Consider the following 24,578-nt stretch of genomic DNA (forward strand, 5'->3'; position numbering starts at 1 on the left):
GCCAACACGGCACCCAGAGGACGAGTATTGTAATCGTCGGGATGAGTCAGCGTGTGGGCGTGTAGATGAGTGGGTGAATGGGCGTGTTGATGGCGAATGATGGTCACGAATAACTACGTTGATTAATAGATATCGGCGGATGTGCGGGTGCGGGTCAATGTGAATCAGCCAAGGAGCGAGAGCACGGATCTATGGAGATCAGTTGCGCACCATTGTGTGGAGGAGTCGGAAGGTCGATGTGGTGACAAGACTGTTGGTCGTTGTGCTATTAAACCCATGGGCCAATATTGATCGGCTGACAATTGTTTGGATGGGCTCGCTAAAAATATGAGCAAAGCCGACAGCGAGCAAAATGCAGATCGAAACAGGAGACGATCATGGCATATGGACTTCACGGCGAACAGCCGTCGATGCACCCCGCTGCCCCAACTTGGATATGGATGCGCCCAGACAATCTACATCCCAAAATACTCTCATCTGTCGTTGTCATGGTGTATTCGGCCCATTGGCTTATTTGGAAACGGTTGAATATTCGAGAGCGATACGGTCGTGGGTCGGCTGGCCAAGTTTCAATCCAAGGACAAAGCGATCTCGCAAGCCCATCCAGTCGTATTTTGCCCACACGCCATCCCAAACAGTTAACCCAAGCTGGACGACCAACCCACTGACTCGCTCCATACCAAGACAATGCATCCTCAAAGCACCACACCCTTTCAGGCTCAGGATGATACTGGAACTGACGGCCTTCGATCTGCGGCTGCGTTTGGATGGAATATTCAACCAAAAACTATCTCGCTGCAGTACGGAGCTCCAGTTCATAGCCATTGAGTGGCTTGCAATCGATTCAAACGGTCTGGCTGCCGATGCCCTGGTCGCTGACGATCCAATCGACCGGGTTCTTGTTGGCGAAGCTGCCTCGGCAACGGAAGCGTTCGATCGCATAGCCGCCATCAAATACTGAGTCTCTGCCTGAACCAGTGTGCATGAAATCACTCTACCCTATCGATTACATCATGTATGAGGCGAGTGGACCCAATGGGTATCGAGTGGGTGCTCGGCGGGTGACCAGTGGCTAGCCCCAGACGAGTGGTCCATTCCACACAATGACTCAGACGACCCGAGGATCGGCCGACTGGCTTGGAGAAATGTGATGCAGCGGTACAAAACAAACGCCATGGAGGATGGTGGCCTGCAGCCACTGGATAGGCGTGCCACAGAGACGAGGCAGAAGCGAAGCGGGCGCGGAGCAAAGCCGAGGCGCGGGACAGAAGCGAAGAGCGGGAACCTGGACCGGGACAGACACGAGCGGCGCGAGAAAGGACACTGGAAATGCCGATGGCCGAACGGCCCCGACTGACACGCAGCGCTGACGTGCAGCACTGACTGGACGACAACGCTGACAGGCTGAAGGCCAGGCGCATTGGCCTGCCCAGAGCGACAGCCAGCGAAATCTGTCAACGAAGCATTGACACGTCTGTGTGACGGGCAGAACCGGCTCGATCCAAGTGGCTGCAATGCGCAACACAGATCGAGCAAATGCCACAGAACCAAACGGACCCGAGTCCCAATCCGCTCCGTTGTGTGCGCTTGGCGGTACTTGGATGCTGCACCACAGATGCCTGTCTTCATGTTCATGCGTTATCGATTCTCCAGTTTGGCGACCCCAGCGCGAAAAAAAAGTGACAAGAGAGGGGTTCGAACCCTCGCCTCCGGAGAGACCACGACCTGAACGTGGCGCCTTGGACCACTCGGCCATCTTGCCATGAAGTAATTAGCCGATTTTCGGATTATGACCATTTCATCCAGATATCCTCAGTTCCGTCACTCGGATTCCACATGGAACCTGCTCTGTCGTCGAGCTATCGGCTCACCCTGCATGATGCGCCCACTGTTGCGGATGCGTTCGGGTGCACCTTGCAGCAATGCCGCCTTTGCAACCTTCGCAACCCAGCCCGTCTGCTGGCGCCTGGGCTGCCTGTCCACCCTCATGTGGGCGCACTTGTGCGCAGGAAAAAGGAAAGGCGCCTGCCGCGGCGTGACCCTGCTGTCCCTGTGGCCCACCCCTCGCCCTCGTGGATGGGCCTGCCCTCTCTTCCCTGGCGAGGCCGCTCGGTGATGCTCCTGGCCTCCGTCAACCGATTCCCTTCTCCATCCAAGTCGATCGCCGATGGAATTGCTTGGAGTTTGGGTTGTTGTGTTGGTCCAGCTGGTCCACTACAGTTACGCTGCAAACCAAGCCTGCAGCAATCTCAAAAAGTCAAGATTCTGTGGCGATTTCGCAGGTCAGTACGGTTCAGGGTGCTTTGGGGTGAACAGACGGCCATGGATCCTCATTCCCAGAAGCGAGGCTCTGGCACACCCCCCCCTCAGACTGCAGACCCAATTTGCAAGTCGGACCTCACCGACCAATTCCACTTTGCCTATCCCCAGGTGCCTATGTTCCTTTTGCAAATATCTCCGACTTTGACACCGCCATCGCCTCCAACATTGGCCAGGCCTTTGAGACCAACGGCATCACGACTTTCCAATGCCCCTCGTTCTCGACGAGCCAGATCCGATATCGTGTCGTCGAGCAATGTGCTCTATGGATCGATGTCGCTACCAACAACCCAAACAACGCCTCAATCTGTGCCGAAAACATCCAGCGACCTCCTTCGATCAACGTGTGCGTATCGGCGTTGAACATATATGCCAATACCCTTGCGGCAGCCTTCAATCTATGTCCCCCTTGGAACAGCTCGGCGGGGCCGGATCCTCGCGCCAATGAGCTGAGCAATCTTGGAGTGCTCATATCCGACAAGGCCAACTCCAATCAGTCCAACTGCGTTTCAACCCTCTCAAGCGACAAGTTTTTGTGTGGTGAGCTTCTAAACACACAGGTGTTGGTAGAAACATTCATGACAGCGTGACGTCCAACCTTTCACCTGGTACTATCCCCGCCCGATGGTGCAGTCATTGAACCGAACTTCTCAACTATCTGATCTGCGCTAGGATTCGACAACCAGGCCACAGCCACTTCGTACTGCTCGAACTCGACCGATTCCTGCTGCTCGGCGGTGCTTGAAAAGCGCACCTCGACCGCCGGCGGGACCAGAAATACCCAGTCTGTCGCCCCGGTTCCCACATCGACACAGACAGGCAATGCCGCGGTCTCGACAGACGGACAGCCAAAGATCCTTGGGCTCAGCACACCCGTGTTTGCCTCCGTTGTTGGTGGAGGAGCGCTGCTTCTGATCGCTCTTGTTATCGGTGCGTTCTGTTGCCTCCGCCGTCGTCCAAACAGAACCGAGAACGGGATGGTGCACCATCGAGATGCCATGGCAAAGGCATATGAGCACTTTGAACCCACCATGGACGATGAAATCGATCTTGGTAAGCATATCAAAGGTTGTGGATTGCCTTTGCTTTGTGCCGATACAAGACACACGCCGAATGCGCTTGGGTACCGAGTTCTTTCTCCCTACCTTTCTCTCTCGCACTTTGATTGCCATCGATTCAAGTGCCGGGCTGGACGGCTCGCGCGATGGGGGCTGCCAGCGACATGATTTGCATTTATCACAGCACTGACTTTTGGTTCCTATTCAGAGCCTGGCGATGATGTTCTCATCAAGGTGCGACACGATGACGGCTGGGCTTTCGGATGCAATCTCACCACGAACAAAGAGGGCGTTTTCCCGCTGGCATGCATCGACTCGGAGCTCGGGTCTAGTTCCGGAGGGAAGCAGCAGAGGACAAAGAAGAAGCAGAAGCAGAAGCAGAAGCAGAAGCAGAAGCAGAAGATCCAGCCGCGAACAACATCTTTCTATCATCGCTGACCAAATCTTGACCTGTTCGACGCTATGGACCTCTGAAGGACCTTCTATGCCCCCAGGACGACTGATGCCATCCCGGTTGGCGTGCAAGCACATGTCGATTTCGGCCCGTCAGCCATATGCGATTCTATGGTGAAATATATTACTCTCTGACTATCCAGCTCAAAGTTATCCCTCTATTGGAATGCCATCTCGTCCGAATGGTATCGGCCCGATCATCGGATGCTGCTCTCCGACGGCTCGATCATGCAGCTGAGGCGATTGGCAGTGGTTCACTTGCAGCTACGATGCGCTGAAAGGATATGTGTACCGTCTGAACAATAGCGATCGCCACTGCGCTCAGCAAGACCCACCTCGACCTCGTATTGCTGCCGATGGAGCGCGCAGTGCAGAGCTTGGAAGAGTCTGGGTTTCGTGGGATGGACTGGCTGTGGCGCAGCCTGAGCCTCACGTGACCGAGGTGCCCAGCCACAATCCGCTCGCGTCGGTTCCAGCGCCGGTTCTGTTCCTGCTTCCGACCAGGCGGTGCTATGGAAAACGCAGCGATCCCAGCTTTTCTTTGCACTCCACGGGGATCCCATGCCAGAGACACTTCGTATCCGACTACAGTTTGAGCATCCGCTAGCGGTGTCCCAGTGCTTGTGCTCTGTGCCTCTGGTGCTTTTGGAGCGATCGGTTGAGGATCTCGCCAGTCATCTCGCCCAAAAATTTGGGATCGACACGGATGTGGCATTGGAGATCGACGGGTTCGAGCTACTGAGTGGAGACATTGTCAAGGGCGTTGTTCGAGAGAATGACCTAATAACGTATGCACAACACCTCCCCCCCCCTCCTTGCCGAGAAGTAGGCGGCTTGTCGCTTCCTTTCATTTCAGCGAGGCATCCGAGAAGGCCGTTTTCCTTGTTAAGGCAGCGATGGTACTGATGTTCTGATGCCCGATTTCCGGCTCTGCTTCCCTATAGGGTGAAAGCCGATCACAGGAATCGTAAGTGGTCTTGGCCGGGCATAGTAGAGAGCTTGGACGACTGGATCCGACAGCGATCATCTGAACCATTCTGTATCGATTCAGCCGGGGCAACAAAGCTCGGCCAAGGATCTGCCATACGCAAATACGATGTTTCCTTAGGGGAGCCCAGCGCCGACCAACCAAAATGGCTGGCAATAGATTCGAAAGGGAGCCTCAAGCAGCCTTTGAGCCAATCCAAGGTACTCGATCGAAGCCAAGGTAAAATCTGAGTGTGCTGGATCGACGATCAAAGTGGACATCTGACAAGCAATGACCAACCCACTCGCTTGCATCGATTGCTCTGGTCCAGAAGCGATTGTCTCCGAGGCCCGAAGCACTCGCTCACTGCTCGCACAATCGATCGAGGCAGAAACTTGCGATCATGCGGAATCAACTCACGGCCATAATGGCGTTGGTGAAGATCATGACGACAGTGAAGAAGGCAGCGATGATGACGACAGTGACGAAAGCAGTGATGATGACGACAGTGAAGAAGGCAGCGATGATGACGACAGTGACGAAAGCAGTGATGATAACGACAGTGACGAAAGCAGCGATGATGACGATGACAGCGACGGTAGCGACGACAGTGAAGAAAGCGATAAAAGCAGCGATAGCGAAGAAAGCGATAAAAGCAGCGATGGCGAAGAGAGCGAGGAGAGCGACGATCATGCTTCTGCTTCCCATCCAAATCCAGTAGCCCCGACGATCGCCACAACGCAGTCTGGCATTGGGCTGCTCTCGCCGCCAAAGTCCCAGTCTCATGTTCGCAAAGTCCCAGTCGAGGATCGGATTGAAAGTACCCCGGCCAATGCCGATGCCCCGCTTGCCCTCGGCAAAAACAAGCGCAAGCAACTCCAAAAGATGCTGGGAGCTTCAAGGACTCACGTTCGGTTCGGAAACGAGCTTGGGGCCGAGGTGGAAGCCTTGCTGCAGTCTGCTGAAGCGACGTCGCTTGCTCCTGAAAAGCGGGTGAATGTTCAAGCTACTGCTCCGTTTGCACAGGTAGGGGCCTCTCCATTGCTGGCAAATGGGCCGCAGGAAGCAGCCGCGTGTATTCTGGGACCCTTCCAGAGCTCATTTGGGACCCGTCTGGAACACCTTAGAGACTAATCTGAGGAAGGAAGCGGCGGCATAGTCGGCCTGGGGCATGTGCAAATATCCCCGTGTTGAGATCTTGATGTCCCGTATCGAATCACTCGCAGGTTCAGATCATGAACGACGATGGAACACCCACCCCTCCGCGAGCAATATGGACGCGTGTTGAGCTGGAGGATGGATATGGCGACGAGGTCGAAAGCGGATTCCATCAGTTCTGGCCCAAGGTCCCGGCAAAGAAGCGACAGCGGCCGACCCATGACGCACAGCAAAGACCAGCCCAGAAGACCACGCAGAAGCACCCAAGCATCGCAGCCGACTCCCGGACAGAGCCGCCCGAAGACTACTCCAAGTATCCACTGGTGCTCGATCAGATTCAAGTTGGCTCGAAGATTGCCTTCAAGGTAGCATCTGTGTGCACGGATGAGCTCAGCCACTGCGACTGATTTATGCTCAGGCAATGATCGTTGGGTTCTAACGTCACTGCCGCTCTGTTGCCAGATCCTGGAGCTCTCAGAAAATTACACGCCGGCGATTTCGGGATACAAAACTGCCACGGTGATGCTGTACAATCCTTTCCAAAAGTCCTATCGACTCAAATGCCACAGCAAACCTGTCCAGCCTGGTGGGCGGTTTGAGATCGACGATCCCGACATTCTCATCGACGGTCGCCCTGAGGATGCCGGAGAGATGGACGTCCTGAAAGCAGATCTGATTGAAGTTCGGCTGGTGGATAGCACGGCTGAGTGAGAGACAACGACCCACCACCACTGGACAGACGCTGGACAGACACTGGACAGATTTCCCCTCGAGCGACGATCACCCGAATGGACAGCGGACGGATGGGCAGGCGGGAGAGCAGGGTGTGGGCGATGAATGCCCCTTGACTTGTTTGAATTATGGATGGGCCATGTGTATTCAGAATACAGAAAGAAAGGCACAGGCGAGCTCGAAACGGGGGGGGAAGCAGAGATGTCCTTCCTTCCATTTCGTGGACGCTGTATACGAAAACCATGCACAGGGTGAAATTAAAGTGTCAAAACAGGGTCATATGGTGGGGGGTGAATAGTGATAATGCTTCGGGGGGGGGATCGTTTCATGCGTGTGCATCTCGTAGATTCGGCGACCAGAGAAGGCTCAAGCCGTCTCGACGGTGGCCACGACAGCAGGGATCGACTGGGGCAAATCGACGGCATCGGAGGTAGTGCTTTCGGCGCGATCAGACGACTCCTGGTCAACAGGCTTGGTCTGAGTCTCGGGCGAGGACGACTGCTTCTGCAGAGCAAGCTTTTCCTTGCGCTCTGGGCCACAATTTTCGATCTGAATGTGCCGACGCACGGCATCCGACCGCGAGAAGCGCTCATCGCAGTGGGGACAGGCAAATGGCCGTTCGTTGGTGTGCAGACGGATGTGGCGCTTGAGATCATGCCCACGAGTGAACTTTGAAGGGCAGAAGGTGCACTGGAACTGCTTTTCACCGGAATGGATCTTCATATGCGATTTAAGGTTGTACGGCCTGTGGCGGGTGGGAGGGGAGGGGAGGGGAGGGAAATCACCAGACAAGAGGCGGAAGGAGAATGAGAGACAGGCCCGCATGATAGCAGTGGAAGTGGTGATCGACCATGGATAGCAGAGTGTCCACCACCGCTGCAACATCCGCTTCCAGACAAACGGAATCGGGTTTGGGTGCGGAGCGGAGCGTATCCCAGTGGAGCGGAGCGTATCCCAGAGGAGCGAACCCTTACCGAGTGAACACCTTTTTGCAGCCCTTGAATGTACATTTGTAAATCTCGCCTTCGTCCTCTTTGCCCTTGCCGTCTTCGAGCTCCTCGCCTTCTGAAATGGATTCATCCGAAGGTGACTGGGACCGGCTGGTGGCGCGATCGTCCGCACCCTTGGTTTCGGCAAAGACACTTAGCGACGAGCGCCGGCGTTTCTTGCAGGCCGAATCCTTGGAGTGGTCCGAATGCGAGTGGGGACAGGAGCACATGTGATGGTAAAAGGGCGGGTAGGGATAGTAGTAGGGATAGGGGGAGTATGCGTACGGGGTGGTGTGGGGCGAGTGGAGATAGGGGCTGATATGGGGCGACTGAGGGTGCACCAGCGGCGAGTGGGTAGGGACATGTGGCGATTGGGACGGGTGGGTGGCGACGAGGGGAGAATGGGCCATCACATCGGGCGATTGTGGAGGCAGGGGCGGAGGCATGTGTCCGGCACCGGGGGCGTACATCACCGGCAGGGGAGACTGGGGATGGAAGACGGGGTGTGGCGACGGGACAGGATGGATGGAGGCATGGAATCCGGCGTGGGGAGAAAACGCCGTGGGCGGGACGGGAGAGAAGGTCATGGGCGCAGGAGAAAATGCAGCCGGAGGAGGGGGTGGTGGAAATGCCGAGACGGCCGAGTCCAGCGAGACAGCGGCAGCAACGCCCGTCGGAACGATGGCAGGGACAATCGATGGCTGGATCGAGGCAGGGGCCACCATGGATGGAGCGACGGGATTGGGGGTGCCCTGGAGTGGGTTGGACTTGATGGCAGCGGCCGAGTGATGGAAGAACTGGGCGGGAGTCTGAGGCGGCGACGGCAGATTGGGCATTGAGAACAGAGCAGCAAAGGTGTTGGGCGAGATCGCGGGAAGGACAGCACCGGCCTCTTGCTGGGCAGTCAGATAGGCAGCGGTATCGGTCTGCATCTGGGGCAGCGAAGGATACTCAGTGGCCTTGATGGCGCCGGTTTGCGGATCGACGTGAGCCGGACGCTTGTCAAAGTTGTGGGCGCGATGGACGGCATGGAGAGCGTCGTCTTTGGAAGGGTCTTCGAACAGTCGGAACTCATCGTCGATAAGCTCGGAAAAGCCGAGGGATTCGTGGTGTTCTTCGAGATAGGCCATGGCGAGGATCGCTTAGATGGGACGGAAGAGCAGCACGGGCTAGTTGGATGTGTGTGTGGGGGGGGTTAAGAGTGCAAGAAAAGCGACTCGACTTGCAGGCGATGGAAGCGATGCTTGATAAAGCGGGGCGCCGTTCGGTTGGAGACGACGACGGCGGGAGACGGGGGGTTGTGGCCGCGGGGAGACAGCAGCCGGAGACAATGGCCGGAGCTGGAGACAGATGCTGGAGACGAGGGTGGAGACGAGGGTGGAGCAGGTACGATGCGATGCGATGCGGTGGCGATCAGGGCCTTGCGGGCGATCAGGACCGGTGAGCGAGCGGGGCTTTAAAGCAGTGGGTGGATGTGCGAGGCAGCAACGATGGCAAGCTCGGGGATGTATGGAAGGCGTGGGCGAGAAAAGCCTGGGGTTGTATGCTGCGGCGGTGTGCCGGGGCTGAATGCTCGGACTGTATGGGAGACAGGCAGGGCTTGGGCAGCGTTCGTTCTGGATGGCGCCGGAGGAGAGACGAAGCCGGCTGGATGGACGGAAGTACAAGAGCGGAGAGACGCAGCCGGGGAAGGGCAGGACGGCGCAGGGTTATATAGAAGGCCACGGCAAAGGGAGGGCAAAGACGGGACAGGAAACACCAGGAAACACCAGGAGACAGCAACGCAAGTCAGCGCAGGACAGTGGAGCGGGACGGGCAGGCACTGGCAGACACTTTCCCAGTGGACAGGGCCGTTGGGGGGGGGTGTGGCCAAACAAACCACTGAGGAAACGCGCGGGTGGCGACAGACAAGCGCCGAGACACGGCACTGGGCAGTCGCGCAAGAAGAGCAAGACGGGGCAGAGCCAGGCAAGGGCAGGCAAGGGCGGGCGAGATCGGGCAGATGGGCGATGGCGAGGCAAGGGCGACGAGGACGACGAGGACGACGAGGACGACGAGGGCATGAGCAAACATGGATGTTGCGAGTATCGCGGCCGGCATGGCCAAACAGAGCTGTTGTTAAGGTGGTGTTGTTGTTGTTATTGTTGATGTCACTCGAGCCGCTGGCCGTTGTCGCCGATCGAGACAACACACAACACACAACACACAGCGCACTGGCACATCGGCGCGCACAACAGCACATTGCACCACATCCCCAGATCGCACAACCGGACACAGCGCCCGGTGTCCTCTGGCTGCATCCAAAGGCAGCCAAAGCGGCAGCGAATCAGCGCGCAGCGCCCCAGCCAATCGCCGCGGTCGCAGGACCCACATTCCCGCCTGTCGTCTGTGGGGCAGCGCGTCTGTGGCGACGCGGGCACTCGCTGCCTTTTTCGGCTGTGGCGCCGCGTCCCCCCAGCGCCACCTTGTCGCCAGGCGCACGGGTCCAATCGGCGCGCGTCGGGGAACTCCGCCCGTGGCGCGCTGGCACCGACCCGAGCACACCACACGCCCCGGCTCGCCTGTTTTGCCTTCACCCACCAGCAGCCACCAGGTCCCTCTGGACGCTGGGCTTCACTCGCATTTTTGCATTCTCTGCATTTTCTGCATTTTCGCACCCCCCCCTCCTGCCCTGGAGTGACGCCGCGGCCGCTGCCAGGGCTGGCCCCCGCCCCTCGGACGCATCGTCTGCATCCCGTCCGCCTGCATCTATCCACTAGACAGAGGCGCGCCCGGCCTGGTTCCGCGCCTGTCCGGCATTTCGGCCAATGTCCGGCCCTGGTCGCTGCTTGGTCAGCGCCCGCTCGGCCCCTTGCTCTCCCGCCGCGGCCCCGACCACTCGCAGGCGTCCAGGGCAATCGCGTCAACAGACCGCGTGCTGACTCCACGGGCCCCGCGCTCATTGGCCAGCAGGCACCCGCCCCTTGACGGCTCGAACCACATGGCCGTCCGTGCCACCGCAGCCATGTCGGAGGAGCCGCGTCTGTTTGCATCAGCCAACATGGATCCGTGCTCGCTGGGAAAGTTGTGGATGCCGGCGCAAGCACACCGGTCACGCCCGCATGTCCAAGGACAGGCTCGGCTTCATGTCGCTCCTTTGCACTCAACCTGTCCCTGTCCTGGAATCAGAGTGCCGCCCAGCATCCCGACAAACAAACAAGCAAACAAACAAATACAAATCCTTATCCCGTGCGCCAACGCAAGGCCCGCCTCCGTTCTCGCCGGGCTTCGCCGTCACATTGCTGTCGATGGCAAACACAGACTCGGTGGATCGCTCTGTTCTGGATCCTGAATGCACCAGCGTCCAGCGAATGTGTCCACGAGCATGACCACCCATCTTGAGTCCAGGCCAATTCGCCTGCACAAGGTTTCCAGCAAACTCCCAGCCAACTTCAAGAGCACCAGCCTCGCCAGTCTCGGGTCCAGCCAACGCACTTGGCGTGCCATCTCTCGTCATCAACGCGGCCAGGGACACATTCGTGACGCACAGGTTGATCACAGCAGCCGGGATCGATGGCCTTTGTCGGGGACCACAGCCGCCAGCGATGGCACTGACAGACTCGCGGAATTCCAACGAACGCTCCACAATGCCCGCAATCAATATCAAACGAGATATCGTCTTTGTGCCAGGGCCGCCGCTCGCTTCTGGGTCCTGAATACACTCGGTCCCGTCGGCGCGCTGCGACATTATGCAGTCCCAGAGAGCTGCCTGGGTGATCTGTTTCATTGCATATGGCTTTGCTTTGTTAGACGCAAGCTACGCTGACACATGGGGATCGGGAGGGTTGTCCCGCTTGCCCATGTGCCAAGTGTACATGGACTGGAAAAGAGAAGGTAGCGCAAACACGTATTACTGGGGAGGGATTAGGGCATATTGCTTGGAGAAGGAGGAGGAGGAGGAGGAGGGTGAAGTGGGCGGCGACGACCAGCAGCAGAATCGCTTGGGAAGAAGAAAAAATACGCAAGGCTCATTGAGCAAACAAAATATACAGAGAGCAAACAAATTAACTGGAGTCACACATTGCACACACAAGAAGAGAGGGAGTGAGGAGGGAAGAAAATTGGAACGCATGTCGCTGGCGTCCATTCTGGGCTGCTTTTGCTGTTGCTGCTTTTGTTGCTGTTGTTGTTGTCTTTGCCGCTTTTCATTTCTTATTTCAGATTGGACGTGACCAAAGCGTGGTTGTTGTCGGGTTTGTTCGTTGCTTCAGGTTAGAGGTCCTCGTCGTCCTCCAGCTCCTCGGACTCGGTTGCATCCGGGTCGTGTCCATCGATGGTGTCGTCCAGCTCTTCGTCCGAGAAGGGGTCGTCGTCTTCCAACAGGTCCTGACCCTCGGCACGCTCGCGGTCAAGCACATATTCGATGCAGGCATCGACCTTGATGTGCCGGCGCACGGCGTCCGACCGAGAGAAGGACTTGCTGCAGCGGGGACACAGGAAGGGCCGCTCGTTGGTGTGCAGACGAGTGTGGCGCTTCAGGTCGTGGCCGCGTGTGAACTTTGACGGGCAGTACTCGCAGCAGAACAGCTTCTCGCCCGTGTGGATCTTCATGTGCGACTTGAGATTGTACGGCCTGATGAGGAGGGTGTGTGCGCGAAGGGAGCGGAAGAATAGAAAGAGGAAAAGCGAATGATGATGGGGGAAGAATAGCCACGTTAGCAACAGAGTCGGTGGTGCTCAGCATCGGCGGACCCATCCAAGTCCATCGAAAGGAGCTCGCTACCTACCGGGTGAACACCTTCGGGCAGTCGTCGAATGTGCACTTGTACACGGCGGGATAGATCGTTCGGCCACGATTCGATAGCGGCTGCTCCGAAATGTAAACGGGCTTGACCGTGGGTTTGTCGGCGTTGGAGTGCGTCTGGGCCAAGACGATGGAGCCGTGGCTGGTCTTCCGCCGACCCTTGCTGTTGGGCGAGGCCGCCGTGGACTCAGAGCCCTCGTGCGAGTCGCTTTCGTCGATGCTCTTGCGCTTGCGACGCATGCGCTTGGGTCGGGAGAGAATGTCGGCGGCGGCAGCCACGTCGGGTGTGATCAGCTGGGCCTCTGGATCATCTTGTGAGACGGTTGTTAGGTGAACAGACTCGGAAGCCTGCACGGACTCTGATGCAACCCAGGGCTCGGGCCCGAGGTCGGTGGCGTCGCCCGCGTGTGTCTCGGAGGCTTGAGCAGGAATCTCTGTGCTATCCTCGCCGGCAATGGGCTCGGCCGAGTCGAGACTAAAGTCAGAGATCATCGACATGGCGCCCACGGCGGTGACCACCGGCTCCATCATCGGAGTGAAGATCCGAACGGGGTCCAGCGACGGCGTGAAGCACGTGGTCTCAGCAGACAGTATCGGGGTCATGGCCATGTCGGTGGACTGCTGGACCTCGTGTGGTACGCAGAAGCGCATCGAGTCGTCATGGAACGGAACCGCCAGAGGGTGCGAGATGGGGATGCTGCCGGACTGGAAGAGCACCGAGGCGCAGTTGAGCTGGGCCGGAGCCGACCAGGCGGACCGGGAGGCAAGCGAGCGCATGGCGAAATCGCTGCTCTGGAACGGGTAGGAAGACATCAGGGGCTTGAGGGCCGCGCCAGGAGAGGACTGGAGGGCACCCACGACGGCCTCGCCAAAGGGCGAGATGGACACCAGCGATGAAGCTCCCAGGGCCGACGGCAGCATAAAGTGCGGGCCCGAGGCGGCCGAGAATTGGGGAACGACCGTGGGAGTCGACGGCGGGGAGAGCAGGCCCGTCGTGGCCTGGCCCATGGGAAGCGCGACAGGGGCCTCCATCAGAGATATGGTCTTGAGCGGGATGGGGTTGATCAGAGACTCGAGCGTGGCCAGGTCGACGGTCGAGGGCATGTGTTCGTTGAGCGAGAAGGCGTCGGGACTTTCGCTGCCGCTGGACGACTTGTCAAAGCAGTCCAGCAGTGGGGAGGGCAGGGCATGCTCAAGGCCAGAGAGGGGCCAGTCCTCGGGCATGGCCTTGTACTCCTCCTCAAGCAGGTCTGAGAAGGTGACGAGGATGCTGTTGTGGGAATCAAAGGACATGGCTGCAGGTAGGGATGGGCTGCAGGTAGGGATGGGCTGCAGGTAGGATGGGCTGGAGGAGAGGAGACCGAACGGAGAAGCTTCAGACACGGAAGGGGGCGGTGTTCTGCAAAGGAAACGAACGAAGAGGAGGATGGGAACAGGTATGTGAGCAAAGGAAGCGTGGGAACGAAGCAGATCGATGGAAGCAGACAGCCAAAGGCGAGCGAGTCGATCTGACGGGACAGTAGAGGAAAACGGGCCGTACCGAACGAGGAACCGGGCGAGCAAGCTTGAAGACGGACCAGGCAAGGAGAGCGGAGCCCGAGGAAGCAGCGAGCGTGCCGAGCGGAGTGGGAAAAGCGAGTATGCAAGAAGGCCGAAGCGCGAGCAGCAAACAGGGGATGGAGGCGAGCAGCAGGACCAGACAGGCGGGGGCGAACCAGGCAGACAGACAGGCAGACAGACAGGCAAGCAGACAGCGAAGGGCCGCAAAGGGCAGAGCGAGGGGAGGCTCGGAGGCAGGGGTTGCTGGCAGCGAAGGCAAAACGCAGACGGACATGCCCGGCCCAAGATATAGAAGGCGGGCCCGCGACAGCACGCAGACGGCGGCAACCACGCGGCCGCGGCGATTGGCTGGCGCCGGCCACACGTTCCCGCGCGCCCATTGGCTGGAGCTCTGCGCGCTGATTGGCCCGCGCCTGAGTGGGCCGCCGCGCGGGTCGAGCCGGATCCAGCCGCTGCAGCCAGCGACAAGGCCGCGCTCGTGCTGCGTTCCTGTGCGACACGCTGTGCGACGCGCCTTGCAGGGCTGTGCTGCTTGCTGCTGTGTGGTGGTGCTGCTGCTTTCGTTGTTGTGTGGTGCTGGGCCGCTGTGCCGCTGTGCCTGCTCCTTGTGCCGCGTTTGCGGAGTCGGTGTGACCCTCCCCCTCTCTTCTCTCCCTCCCTCTCTTCTCTCCCTCTCTCGCTCTCTTCATCCCTCGCTCTCTTCATCTCTCCTCCACCACCGACCTGCATCCGATTCCTTCGCTCATGGGCCTCCCTCACCCCTTCTTCCCAACCGATATCGAGCTCCCGCATTATGCGGTCTCGAGCCGGCCGCTGCACCATGATCTGGCCATCTTCCTGTCGGCCCTTGTTCTTGTCGTCGTTGTGGCCTCGGTCCTCAGCAGCATCGCCCGAGCGGCCGCGGCAAGCGCAACATCCGCGGCACCCTGGCAGCTCGTCCCGCCGGACTGGCGAGTGGTCTGGTGGAGTCTCAACGGCAGCATCCACTGCTTCTTCGAGGGTTATTTCGTTTGGAACCACAAGCACATTGCCGCTGACACTTCGGTGATTGCGTCCGTATGGAAGGAATACGCGCTCTCAGACTCGCGATACATGACCGCCGATCCGTTTTTGATCAGCGTCGAAAGCATCACCGCCGTACGTTACTTCCGGGTTGCCTCGCCATTTGCCAACCTCCCCGGTCTCATCGACGCCGTGCTCATTCCAGTCTTTTCTCCAGACCTTGATTGGTCCGCTGTGCTTTCTACAGGCCTACCTGACTCTCCGCAGCCGGCCGGCGCAGTATCCGCTGACGCTGATCATCAGCGTGCTGCACATCTTCTCGTGCACGCTCTACTATGCCACGACCTTTTTCGAGGGCCATGGCCAGGCCCCGCACTGCAAGCCTGGCTGGCTGTACTTGGGCTTTTACTTTTTGTTCCTCAACGCCTTCTGGATCCTGATTCCGGCTTTCTTGATCCGCCAAGATGTCGGGCGGATCATGCGAGCGCTCCGGGCTGTTGAATGAAGAAGCAGTCGAGTGCGCGGACACCCATTCGCTGCGATAGGATCGGATGGAGGCGTCCGACCCGACAAGGCGACCACTGTTCGCCATCTGTGCGATGGGTTGGTCTGTCGCCGACGCCAGAGACGGACGACAAGCGCTGGATTCTGCCGACTCGGCAATCGTATGTCAGACCGGGCCGGTCCTGACAACCGCGAGCAATCTCAACGGCAATAGATCCAAGTGCATGCTCATGCCGAGCTGGCGTGGCGATCGGGGTTGGTGGGAGAATCACTGTCGGATACAACGAAAGCGACATGTCTGCGATGTCCATGTCGTGGATGTGAAACGGATACAGGTGTATAGATGCGGGTGTGCTGGTCGGGCATCAACCTCCGCATGGAATCGTGCGCCGCTGGGAACAGCCGGCCATTCATTCATTCCATAACTCCAACTCGACCACCCCATGATTCCAGCTCGACAGCCCATGATTCCAGCTCGATAGCCCATGATTTCGACCCCGGTCGGTTTCGCCATCGGCACCACCGGCGCATCGGTCCATTCGGCCGTTCGCTCTGCCCCCATGAACAGCCCGTCGGCCCTCGTTCCCACCACCAGCCCCCTCACCAACCCACTTGCCCGGCTCTCGGGGGCGCCCATGTCCATGGCAAAGCGGCTCGGTTCGGCCGCCACCCGTCCTCGCCTCCTGGCCAGCGCCATGCCCGCAAACGCAAGCGTTCTTGTCCACCAGGCGCCCAGTCGTGGTTCGTGTGAGCTCTCCATGGCCATGCCCCGTGGTCCCGCCAGCGCGCAGCCTTGGAGAGCCTCGACCCGGTTGTGGTACACCGTTGCCGCGAAACAGTGGATCGTCGGATACTCCCGATGGCGACAGGCCGGCCTGGGAGCGGGTATTTGAGCAGCTCTCGCCTCTCCTTCGCCGACGATGATCGCCCGCTGGTTCTGCTCGCTCCCGAAACTTGCCTTGCCTGCGCTTTGCTCTCCTGCCCGATCCTTTGTCGTTTCGCTCTCCCGCAACATGCCCGTCGATACCGCTGCCCGACTCGCTGCCCTGCGTGCCGAATTGGCCCGCGAGGGCATCCAGGCCTTCATCATCCCTGCCGAAGATGCTCACCAGGTTGGTTGGTTCGTCGCCTCCCTCTGGCTTTGGCTACCAGTCCATGGCGGTGCCAGCTGCACCGCTGTTTCCGAGATCGCCTTGTGCCTGCTTCCAAACGACCAACACTTTTCTCTCTCGCTGCTCCCCCTCCCTGAAACACCATCCAACATCAGTCCGAGTACATTGCCGCCCACGACGGCCGAAGAGAGTTCATTTCCGGTTTCAGCGGCTCTGCCGGTAGGACTCGCCCCCAACAAATCCCGGCCTGGCCTTGCCCGTCGCCGACCGTCTGATCCTTCCCTCCCAGATGCAGGTGGCGCTGCCTCGTCACTTTTGTCTGACCACAGCTCTCTGCTCTATCGATCGAATGCAATGCCACGCCAATGTAGGCCTCGCTGTTGTCACGACCGACAAAGCTGCCCTCTGGACCGATGGCCGCTACTTTCTCCAGGCCTCTCAGCAGCTCGACTCGAACTGGATCCTGCAAAAGGCTGGCCTGCCCAACGTCCCCACCAAGGAGGAGTGGCTCCTGGATGTCCTGCCTCCATCCTCCAAGATTGGCGTCGATCCCAAGCTCCTGACAGTCGGTAGGTCATTCTTCTGGGAGTCGTATGGGCTCTGCATCCGTTTCGGCTCGCTGGCCCCCCCCCCACGATCTCCACGTACACATCCGCTCATTTCGCACAATTGCTGTTCTTCCACCAGCGGCTGCCCGAGTTCTGGCCGAGTCCCTGAGCAAGAAGAACCACCAGATCGTCTATACCACTGCCAACCTCGTCGACAGCGTCTGGAGCGACCAGCCTACCGTCCCCACAAACCCCGTCGCCGTTCACCCCATCCAGTATGCCGGCTCCGCAACCTCCGAGAAGATCGCCACTCTGCGCGAGAAGATTGCCGCCAAGAATGCCTGGGGCTTTGCCGTCACGGCCCTCGATGAAATCGCTTGTAAGTATCCATCGCAATGCTTCCTGAGACTCGTGATACCGGCTGGACATCTCGCAAAATCCCATGTGGCATTGCATCTTGGCTCTGTGCTTTTTTGGTGGGGTGCTTTATCGCTGCTCGTGGCGTTGTGATCTCGAGCTCACGGCGCCTTCGCATCCCAGCTTCGAGCCACTAATCGTCCTTGGATCTTCCCTCCTTTGACTGCTCCTCCGCCAGGGCTTTTCAACCTCCGTGGCTCCGACATCTCCTACAACCCCGTTTTCTTCTCCTATGCTCTGGTCACCAAGGACCAGGTCATCCTCTACATTGACGAATCGAAGCTCTCCGAAGAGGTGGGTCACACTGCACGGTCTGCACCTGTCATTCGATGCATATCGACAGCCAAAGCTGATTCACGTCACCTCTCAACACCCTCCAGGTTCGACAGCATCTCGGCGAAGGTGTCCTGATCCGCCCCTACACCGCCATCTTCACCGATCTCCCTCAATATGCTGCCCAGTACTTGGCCGAGGATCAGGTTAGTGTTGCAAAAAGTGCCTTCATATCCGCTGTACCCGCGGAAGTTGCTGACATACTTGCGCCGCCAACAGAAGCTGTGGATCGATAGCCGTTGCAATGTCGCCCTCCAGAGTGCCCTTGGTGGATCGGTACGTTCAATCGGCGCTGTCTGTGTCGGTAGTGCGCCCCTGTTCGTTGACCCTGGCTGCTCAAACCACACCAGCTCGGCCATTGTGTGGGACGAACAATGGAATTTGCTGCAGCGTCGACTTGCTCGCCCCGTTTGATTCTGAATGCCCATGCATAATCCGCTGTCCCGGATTGCCGTCCATGTGGGGTCGTGGCTATGCGCCTGCTTGCACACTCACTGTGTATCCCCTTGCAGCAAGCCACTATCGAGTCGCGGTCCCCCATCATGGACATGAAGGCCATCAAGAACGAGACCGAACTGGAAGGCTTCCGCCAGTCCCACATCCGCGACGGCGCTGCTCTGATCGAGTACTTTGCCTGGCTCGAGCACGAGCTCAACAACAACCACAACACCACCATCGACGAAGTTGCCGCTGCTGATAAGCTCGAGGGCTTCCGCAGGTTGGTTGCAGCAATTGAGACCGGTCCCGGGACCGAGCCCGAGACCGGGATGGAGTGTGCCCCGACTCGATATCCGTGAACGTGGATTGCGTCGCGAGCAGCTGGCATGGCTAGAATCGATCGTTTCAGGTCGAGTCCTGGATGGGCTGTGCCGCTCCTTCTTACCACATTTCCCCCCACGATGTGACAGCACCAAAGAAAAGTTTGTCGGCCTCAGCTTCGACACCATCTCCTCGATCGGTGCCAACGGCGCCATCATCCACTACAAGCCCACCCCCGGCGCCTGCGCGACCGTCAACAACACCGAGATCTATCTGTGTGACTCGGGTGCCCAGTACCTGTAGGTATCCGCCAGCAGCCATCATCCGTACATCTTTGATCGAATCTGACGCCGACCTTGCCTCCTCATGCTCCAGCGACGGCACCACCGATACCACCCGCACTCTTCACTTTGGCACCCCCACCGAGGAGGAGAAGGACGCCTTCACTCGCGTGCTCAAGGGACACATCCAGCTCGATCTGGCGGTCTTCCCGCGAGGCACCACCGGATACGTTCTCGATGTCCTGGCCCGCACCGCTCTGTGGAAGGGCGGTCTGGACTACCGCCATGGTACCGGACACGGCGTTGGCTCCTACCTCAACGTCCATGAAGGCCCCCACGGCATCGGCATCCGCATTGGCTACAACGACATTCCCCTCGCTCCCGGCATGGTCATTTCCAACGGTGAGTGTACAGTGCTCATCTCGCCGATCCCAGCCTCCAACAGCCGCAGCCGCCTCAGGGCACCACACAGCACAGTATAGCACAAAGTGGAGCAGCGGTCTGCATCGCCAAGACCCGACATCTGTTGATTGTGGCTAACGCTTCGTGGCATCGCTGTATCCATACTCCCAGAGCCTGGCTTCTACAACGACGGCAAGTTTGGTATCCGCATCGAAAACATCATCCTCGTCAAGGAGGTCGAGACCCCCAACAACTTTGGAGGTGTTGGCTATCTCGGGTTTGAGCACGTTACTCTGGTGCCCATTCAGCGCCGCCTGATCAAGGTTGAGCTCCTGACTCCTGAGGAGCGCGACTGGGTCAACAGCTACCACCAGGAGATTCTGCAGAAGGTCTCGCCCCTGCTCTCCGAGAACGGTCTTGCCCTGGAGTGGCTCAAGCGCGAGACCCTGCCGATCTAAATTGCGCGAGCCGCTCTTGCTGCCGGGAGTCTGAGTCGCGGACAGATGGGCGAGGTTCACTTGCGTGCAATTGCGACGTCAAATACACATTGCCGCGAATCGCAGATTAGCTCAACTTGCTGCCCGGTCCATGGGATCTGAGACCGGCTCCCAGGGGCGATCACGGACCAGGTCCTGGGTCACAGAGCGTGCAGGCATTGTGAGAGCCGGCGATTCGGAAGGCGCCATTCACCCAAGCCACACCGGTGGTTCGTATGCGGGTGGTGTCCCGCTGCATCTATTCTGCCTGGGGGGCGGTTGTCTCGGTCTCCCATCGCCATCATCCATCCGCAATGACCGACAAGCAAGATAGCGCCGCCGCGGCCTCGACTGCCCTCGTCCCCAAGCACCTCTCCGAGATCTCCTTCGTGAGTTTGAGCACCGATGGATAGATGCTGCGAATGGCATCGGTAGACTGCCGCAGCTAACTCGCCCGCTTCTCTCGCCGTAGACCACGGTGCTCGGCGGCTGCTCTGGCTACGCAGCTAAAAAGCTTGCCAAAGGGTGAGATGAAATGCCGCAGAGCGTCGCCAAGTCCTGCACCGCTGGTTCGCTGGATTGGCCGCCGCTATCGCTCGCACTTCATCTCGGCTTGCTCTGGTTCCGGCTTCGGTTCTGGTTCGGCTCTGGCTCTGGTTCTGATGCCTCGTCCTTTCCACCGCCTGCTGTTCATGTCTGGTGTCTCTCTATGGCTCGTATCGGTCTCGCCAAAACTTGGCCTGCTCAGCGCTGGCGTCGCCGTTGGAGTCACCTTCATAGCCTTCCAGTCGCTGGTGCAGCTCGATCTCATCCAGGTCAACTGGCCCCGCATCGAATCCATGTTCGTCCGTGCAGTGGATCAGGACGGCGACGGAAAGCTTACCCAGCACGATCTCGAGGTTGCCGGAAATCGCCTGACCCAGACCCTCTCCAAGGACTTGCCCAAGGGCGTGGGCTTCATTGCTGCCTTTTGGCTGGGCTTCCGATACGGCTGAGCGTGTCCGCCAAACCATTCGTCGCCGGGCCATTGCTTGCAGCGGCACATTGTTTCCAGCGCTGCCGGTCTCCTGTGATACGCACGCCGATCAATAAAATCCATATTCCGGCTCGATAACCATGGCAAAGACGGCGGCTCGCTATGCTTTCCTCCGGCTGGCTCGATTGGCGAAGGCTGGCTGCCTCGCGCCTCGGTCGCCGGCTGCGTGTGCACCAGACGTGTCCGGCGCCATCGTCGGCCGAGAGGAGCGCTACCACGATGGATGAATCGACGGCGTATCGGCAGAGCGACCAACACCGGATCATGGCCGAGCGCATCGCACACCCGGCCCTTGCCTTTGCGGATGCATGAATCGACCCTGCTGCTCATGGCCGGCGAGGATCACCGCCAGCCGGCAACATGGCAGCGCCACGTACCCGGTGCGCAGCATCGAGAGCCAGCCCGAAAATTGATTGGCCAGATCTGCATCACGCGGCGGCTGCAGCTGGCAGGCTTTCGCCGGAAACCAGCCCTGCCTGGGTCTCTTCTCCCTGGGCCGCCCTGTTTCGCCGTCATCGCCATCGTCGTCGCCGTCTGTCCATCGGTCTGTCTGCCCGTCATGTTTTCGGTGTCAGTGGTTGCGGGCCTGTCCCTGGTCGTGGTTGCGCTCGCATCCTATCTCCTGCTCAAGCCCAAGGTCGTTTCCATCTCGGTTGCCCCTCCCGCAGGTATGTGGCAGCGCCTCGGGGACACTCTGTGCTGTCCTGTGCTGTCCCGCAGACGCTCGGTGTCCAGATCTGATCGCCGACCACAACATCAACGTCATCCCCGCTCTCCATCGTCAATTTAAATTGCAGAGGCGTCGCCGGAATGGAATGGCAAGGTACTCGACAAGCCCTCGATCAAGGTAAGCCCATCCGATCTGGTCTCGGTCGAGGACGACAGGCCCAAGGAATCTGCCTCGGCCAGTGTTTGGAGTCTCTGGCATCGACGGACTGCTTGGCGTTACCCATGTTCTGCCATCAAGTCGATTGTTCGCTGAGTCGTTCGCGATTTCCTTTGACTTTGGCCCGGGCCGATTTGCTCGTCGCAGTGTGCCGATGATCCGTACAAGATCCAGTGCTATGAGCCCACCACGGGCCGATCTCTCGGCATCCAGCGGGCCACCAAACCCGACGAGATGATCGAGATCATCAAGAAGGCTCGCGCGGCTCAGGTCGAGTACGCCAAGACAACGTTTGCTCAGCGACGAGCCATCCTCACGACGCTTCTGGACTTTACCACCAAGAACCAGGATGACATCATCCGAGTGTGCTCCCGCGACTCTGGAAAGGCTTGTAAGATCCACAATTCGCTACTTGCGACTCCGTTCATGCGTCAGGATGGCCGAGCAGATGACCACGACTGAGATGTTGGTCTTGGTCGTGTCTTGCCTGGATTTTGGCTGTGCGGAATGGCTCCAAATGCATATGCATGGACGGACGCTATGGGTCCCGATTCGCCACCGAGTCTGTCGTGCTCCAGGTCCTGCATCTAACGCTCGCTCTTTCCCTGCGCCCATTTGCGGCACTACAGTTGTCGATGCCAATCTCGGCGAGATCCTCGCGACCCTGGCCCGTCTCGAGTTCACGATTGCTGCTGGCGAGCGGGTGCTCAAGCCCGAACAGCGCGGTGTTTCGCTCCTGACCATTCACAAACGTCCCCGCATCGAATATCACCCCGTTGGCGTGATGGGGTGCATCGTCTCGTGGAACTACCCCTTTCACAACACATTCGGACCAATGATCTCCTCTCTTATGGCCGGCAACGCCTGCGTCATCAAGTGTTCGGAGCATGTTGCCTGGAGTACCGCCTACTGGAACCAGATCATCAAGTCCACCCTGCGCGCCCACGGTATCAACGAGGACCTTGTTACTCTTGTGAACGGATGGGGAGACGCTGGTGCAGCTTTGGTTTCCAACGCCGATAAGGTAGGCCACGCGGATCGGTACCAAGGGCGGATGCTGGATCGGTGTGTCTGTAGGAGGGTGCCGCCTGGGTTCTGGAGATTCAATGCTGCGTGGAGGAGGCTGGATGGCATAGCAATCGCGACATCATACATCCGGATGTTTGTGTGGAAGGAGAGATGGCCGCGAGTCTTGTTTCTTGAACATTCGCCTTTGCTGTCCGACTCGATCTGTCTCGCTGGTTGCAGCATCTATAGTCGTAACCTGACTGACACATGTGGTTCCGACAGATCATTTTCATCGGCTCTCCCGGTGTCGGAAAGATCATTATGCGCAACGCCTCGGACACCCTCACTCCTGTTGTTCTCGAGCTTGGCGGCAAGGACGTGGTCATTTGCTTTGACGACTGTGATTACAACCAAGTCCTGCACTCGCTCATGCGCGCCACCTTCCAGAATGCCGGACAGAACTGCGCCGGTAAGCCAGTGCTGTCGATATAGTGCCTGCGCTGAATCCGATGCAGCAGATGCAGCAGATGCACCAGATGCAGCAGATGCCCCTGGTGCTGACTTTGTCGTACGGACATGTCCAGGCTGTGAGCGTGTGCTCCTCCAAGAAGGCATCTACGACAAGCTTGTTGCCGATCTAACCGAGCGTGTTCGCAAGCTCCGCATCGGCGCCCCTCTGGAGGAATCGGTTGACGTTGGCGGTATGACCATGGAAGCCCAGCTTGCCATCATCCAGGACCTCGTCGACGATGCAGTCCAGAAGGGCGCTCGTCTTCTGGCGGGCGGAAAGCAGTATATTCATCCCAAGTACCCCAAGGTTTGTGCCAGTCCGTCGGGTGCCTCTGCCTGCCTCTGCCTGCCTCTGCCTGCCTCTGGGGCCGCGTGGGAGCGGAGCATCAATCTACGCCATGATCGCCAAACAATTCAACTGACGTATCTTTGTTTCCTGCGACATCAGGGTCAATTCTACGAGCCGACCTTGCTCGCGGATGTTACGCTGGACATGCGCATCACCAAGGAGGAGGTCTTTGGTCCCGTCATGGTCATCATGAAATTCAAGACCGAAGAAGAGGCCCTGGCCCTGGCCAACTCTTGTGAATTTGGTCTGGGATCGGCTGTCTACACGCTGGACCTCGAGCGCGGCGAGCGCGTGGCTCGCAAGCTCCGCGTCGGCATGTCCAATGTCAACGACTTTGGCATCAACTACCTCTGTCAGGTATGGAGCCCTCGACTGCCTGCTGATATTCGACGATTATTGGGTCGAACGCGCAGCGGGCACAGCTCCGGGTCGCTGCCACACACCGCAGATCCACGCTGAGTCCAAACTGACGCCTCGGCATCCTCGCACTTGTTTCCACAGTCGCTGCCCTTTGGTGGTGTTCGCATGTCTGGATTCGACCGCTTCTCGGGATACGAAGGCCTCCGTGGCCAGTGTCATTTGCGCTCGACCACCAGCGACCGCTTCTCTCTCTTTGGCGTGCGCACGCATATCCCCGGCCCACTCCAGTACCCCATTTCCCAGGCGGCTGTTCGCTTTAACGAGGCCCTGATGAACGTTCTGTTCAGCCCCTCACTGGCCGAGCGTGCCAAGTGGCTCGGGCCACTCATTGCTGCGGCTTCTGGCTCAGGCGCCTCTGCCAAGCCCAAGAAGCAGAACTAGAGATCATGTCGCTGAAATGCCACAGACGCAACTCTATCTGAGACCTGTGGCTGTCCTTCATGCGTGAATACACATGCGTACGTGTTCCTGAAATAGCCGATATGGGATGACGTCCGGTGCGGGCAGCGCAGTGCC

The 24,578-nt window shown here is 58.8% G+C and overlaps 10 protein-coding genes and 1 non-coding gene across 11 annotated transcripts; 7 read left to right on the forward strand and 4 right to left on the reverse strand.

The window, feature by feature from the left end:
* Nucleotides 1-1,680: 1,680 nt before the first annotated feature.
* Nucleotides 1,681-1,762, reverse strand: BJ171DRAFT_t310. Its single transcript has one exon. It is a non-coding gene; the product is annotated as a tRNA-Leu (tRNA).
* Nucleotides 1,763-2,103: 341 nt separating this feature from the next.
* On the forward strand, nt 2,104-4,178 carry BJ171DRAFT_303373 (uncharacterized protein). The gene is made up of 4 exons (XM_053107011.1): nt 2,104-2,282; nt 2,431-2,859; nt 2,992-3,372; nt 3,586-4,178. Exons 1-4 carry the CDS (start codon nt 2,168-2,170, stop codon nt 3,813-3,815), a joined length of 1,155 nt encoding a protein of 384 aa, XP_052962067.1. The 5' UTR covers nt 2,104-2,167; the 3' UTR covers nt 3,816-4,178.
* Nucleotides 4,179-4,330: 152 nt separating this feature from the next.
* On the forward strand, nt 4,331-6,746 carry BJ171DRAFT_303391 (uncharacterized protein). The gene is made up of 6 exons (XM_053107012.1): nt 4,331-4,618; nt 4,775-4,797; nt 4,882-5,037; nt 5,129-5,823; nt 6,024-6,320; nt 6,418-6,746. Exons 1-6 carry the CDS (start codon nt 4,392-4,394, stop codon nt 6,664-6,666), a joined length of 1,647 nt encoding a protein of 548 aa, XP_052962068.1. The 5' UTR covers nt 4,331-4,391; the 3' UTR covers nt 6,667-6,746.
* A 273-nt stretch (nt 6,747-7,019) lies between these two features.
* Nucleotides 7,020-8,956, reverse strand: BJ171DRAFT_303409 (uncharacterized protein). Its single transcript, XM_053107013.1, has 2 exons — nt 7,662-8,956; nt 7,020-7,432 (listed from the first exon to the last, which is right to left on the reverse strand). Exons 1-2 carry the CDS (start codon nt 8,804-8,806, stop codon nt 7,054-7,056), a joined length of 1,524 nt encoding a protein of 507 aa, XP_052962069.1. The 5' UTR covers nt 8,807-8,956; the 3' UTR covers nt 7,020-7,053.
* Nucleotides 8,957-10,709: 1,753 nt separating this feature from the next.
* BJ171DRAFT_303439 (uncharacterized protein) lies at nt 10,710-11,684 on the reverse strand. Its single transcript, XM_053107014.1, has one exon. The coding sequence runs from the start codon at nt 11,440-11,442 to the stop codon at nt 10,819-10,821; it is 624 nt and encodes a 207-aa protein (XP_052962070.1). The 5' UTR covers nt 11,443-11,684; the 3' UTR covers nt 10,710-10,818.
* A 243-nt stretch (nt 11,685-11,927) lies between these two features.
* On the reverse strand, nt 11,928-13,563 carry BJ171DRAFT_480370 (uncharacterized protein; the record flags this gene model as incomplete). Its single annotated transcript, XM_053108929.1, has 2 exons — nt 11,928-12,288; nt 12,443-13,563. 2 exons carry the CDS (start codon nt 13,561-13,563, stop codon nt 11,928-11,930), a joined length of 1,482 nt encoding a protein of 493 aa, XP_052962071.1.
* A 1,161-nt stretch (nt 13,564-14,724) lies between these two features.
* Nucleotides 14,725-15,660, forward strand: BJ171DRAFT_303450 (Emopamil-binding protein). The gene is made up of 2 exons (XM_053107015.1): nt 14,725-15,156; nt 15,239-15,660. Exons 1-2 carry the CDS (start codon nt 14,764-14,766, stop codon nt 15,524-15,526), a joined length of 681 nt encoding a protein of 226 aa, XP_052962072.1. The 5' UTR covers nt 14,725-14,763; the 3' UTR covers nt 15,527-15,660.
* On the forward strand, nt 15,134-16,083 carry BJ171DRAFT_532530 (uncharacterized protein). The gene has a single exon (XM_053112782.1). It carries the CDS (start codon nt 15,573-15,575, stop codon nt 15,948-15,950), a length of 378 nt encoding a protein of 125 aa, XP_052962073.1. The 5' UTR covers nt 15,134-15,572; the 3' UTR covers nt 15,951-16,083.
* A 455-nt stretch (nt 16,084-16,538) lies between these two features.
* BJ171DRAFT_588871 (peptidase M24, structural domain-containing protein) lies at nt 16,539-19,835 on the forward strand (the record flags this gene model as incomplete). The annotated part of the gene is made up of 11 exons (XM_053114451.1): nt 16,539-16,637; nt 16,793-16,856; nt 17,009-17,206; nt 17,325-17,564; nt 17,781-17,896; nt 17,983-18,081; nt 18,155-18,211; nt 18,448-18,653; nt 18,844-18,993; nt 19,070-19,377; nt 19,549-19,835. The coding sequence occupies 11 exons, from the start codon at nt 16,539-16,541 to the stop codon at nt 19,833-19,835; spliced, it is 1,824 nt and encodes a 607-aa protein (XP_052962074.1).
* A 228-nt stretch (nt 19,836-20,063) lies between these two features.
* On the forward strand, nt 20,064-20,929 carry BJ171DRAFT_532532 (FUN14 family-domain-containing protein). The gene is made up of 3 exons (XM_053112783.1): nt 20,064-20,242; nt 20,326-20,378; nt 20,602-20,929. Exons 1-3 carry the CDS (start codon nt 20,090-20,092, stop codon nt 20,846-20,848), a joined length of 453 nt encoding a protein of 150 aa, XP_052962075.1. The 5' UTR covers nt 20,064-20,089; the 3' UTR covers nt 20,849-20,929.
* A 421-nt stretch (nt 20,930-21,350) lies between these two features.
* On the forward strand, nt 21,351-24,536 carry BJ171DRAFT_532536 (Aldehyde/histidinol dehydrogenase). Its single transcript, XM_053112784.1, has 8 exons — nt 21,351-21,557; nt 21,687-21,736; nt 21,923-22,166; nt 22,405-22,799; nt 23,066-23,252; nt 23,368-23,600; nt 23,742-23,999; nt 24,144-24,536. Exons 1-8 carry the CDS (start codon nt 21,449-21,451, stop codon nt 24,441-24,443), a joined length of 1,776 nt encoding a protein of 591 aa, XP_052962076.1. The 5' UTR covers nt 21,351-21,448; the 3' UTR covers nt 24,444-24,536.
* Nucleotides 24,537-24,578: the final 42 nt, after the last annotated feature.

The sequence above is a fragment of the Polychytrium aggregatum genome, assembly GCF_025602895.1.
Source record: "Polychytrium aggregatum strain JEL109 chromosome Unknown BJ171scaffold_86, whole genome shotgun sequence".
NCBI classification, from domain to species: Eukaryota; Fungi; Chytridiomycota; class Chytridiomycetes; order Polychytriales; genus Polychytrium; species Polychytrium aggregatum.

Bases quoted from the DNA above. Each gene is read 5' to 3' on its own strand.
- BJ171DRAFT_303373 (XM_053107011.1), top strand. From the start codon at position 2,168: ATGGAATTGCTTGGAGTTTGGGTTGTTGTGTTGGTCCAGCTGGTCCAC. The intron at 2,860-2,991 runs GTGAGCTTCTAA...GATCTGCGCTAG, and splicing joins AAGCGACAAGTTTTTGTGTG to GATTCGACAACCAGGCCACA. The intron at 3,373-3,585 runs GTAAGCATATCA...GTTCCTATTCAG, and splicing joins GGACGATGAAATCGATCTTG to AGCCTGGCGATGATGTTCTC.
- BJ171DRAFT_532536 (XM_053112784.1), top strand. From the start codon at position 21,449: ATGTTTTCGGTGTCAGTGGTTGCGGGCCTGTCCCTGGTCGTGGTTGCG. The intron at 22,800-23,065 runs GTAGGCCACGCG...TGGTTCCGACAG, and splicing joins TGGTTTCCAACGCCGATAAG to ATCATTTTCATCGGCTCTCC. The intron at 23,601-23,741 runs GTTTGTGCCAGT...CTGCGACATCAG, and splicing joins TTCATCCCAAGTACCCCAAG to GGTCAATTCTACGAGCCGAC.
- BJ171DRAFT_303391 (XM_053107012.1), top strand. From the start codon at position 4,392: ATGCCAGAGACACTTCGTATCCGACTACAGTTTGAGCATCCGCTAGCG. The intron at 4,798-4,881 runs GTAAGTGGTCTT...GTATCGATTCAG, and splicing joins GAAAGCCGATCACAGGAATC to CCGGGGCAACAAAGCTCGGC. The intron at 5,038-5,128 runs GTAAAATCTGAG...GCTCTGGTCCAG, and splicing joins GGTACTCGATCGAAGCCAAG to AAGCGATTGTCTCCGAGGCC.
- BJ171DRAFT_532532 (XM_053112783.1), top strand. From the start codon at position 20,090: ATGCGGGTGGTGTCCCGCTGCATCTATTCTGCCTGGGGGGCGGTTGTC. The intron at 20,243-20,325 runs GTGAGTTTGAGC...CTCTCGCCGTAG, and splicing joins ACCTCTCCGAGATCTCCTTC to ACCACGGTGCTCGGCGGCTG. The intron at 20,379-20,601 runs GTGAGATGAAAT...TGGCCTGCTCAG, and splicing joins GCTAAAAAGCTTGCCAAAGG to CGCTGGCGTCGCCGTTGGAG.
- BJ171DRAFT_303409 (XM_053107013.1), bottom strand. From the start codon at position 8,806: ATGGCCTATCTCGAAGAACACCACGAATCCCTCGGCTTTTCCGAGCTT. The intron at 7,433-7,661 runs GTAAGGGTTCGC...CACCCGCCACAG, and splicing joins TGCAAAAAGGTGTTCACTCG to GCCGTACAACCTTAAATCGC.
- BJ171DRAFT_532530 (XM_053112782.1), top strand. From the start codon at position 15,573: ATGGAGGCGTCCGACCCGACAAGGCGACCACTGTTCGCCATCTGTGCG.
- BJ171DRAFT_303439 (XM_053107014.1), bottom strand. From the start codon at position 11,442: ATGAAACAGATCACCCAGGCAGCTCTCTGGGACTGCATAATGTCGCAG.
- BJ171DRAFT_303450 (XM_053107015.1), top strand. From the start codon at position 14,764: ATGGGCCTCCCTCACCCCTTCTTCCCAACCGATATCGAGCTCCCGCAT. The intron at 15,157-15,238 runs GTACGTTACTTC...TCTTTTCTCCAG, and splicing joins GCGTCGAAAGCATCACCGCC to ACCTTGATTGGTCCGCTGTG.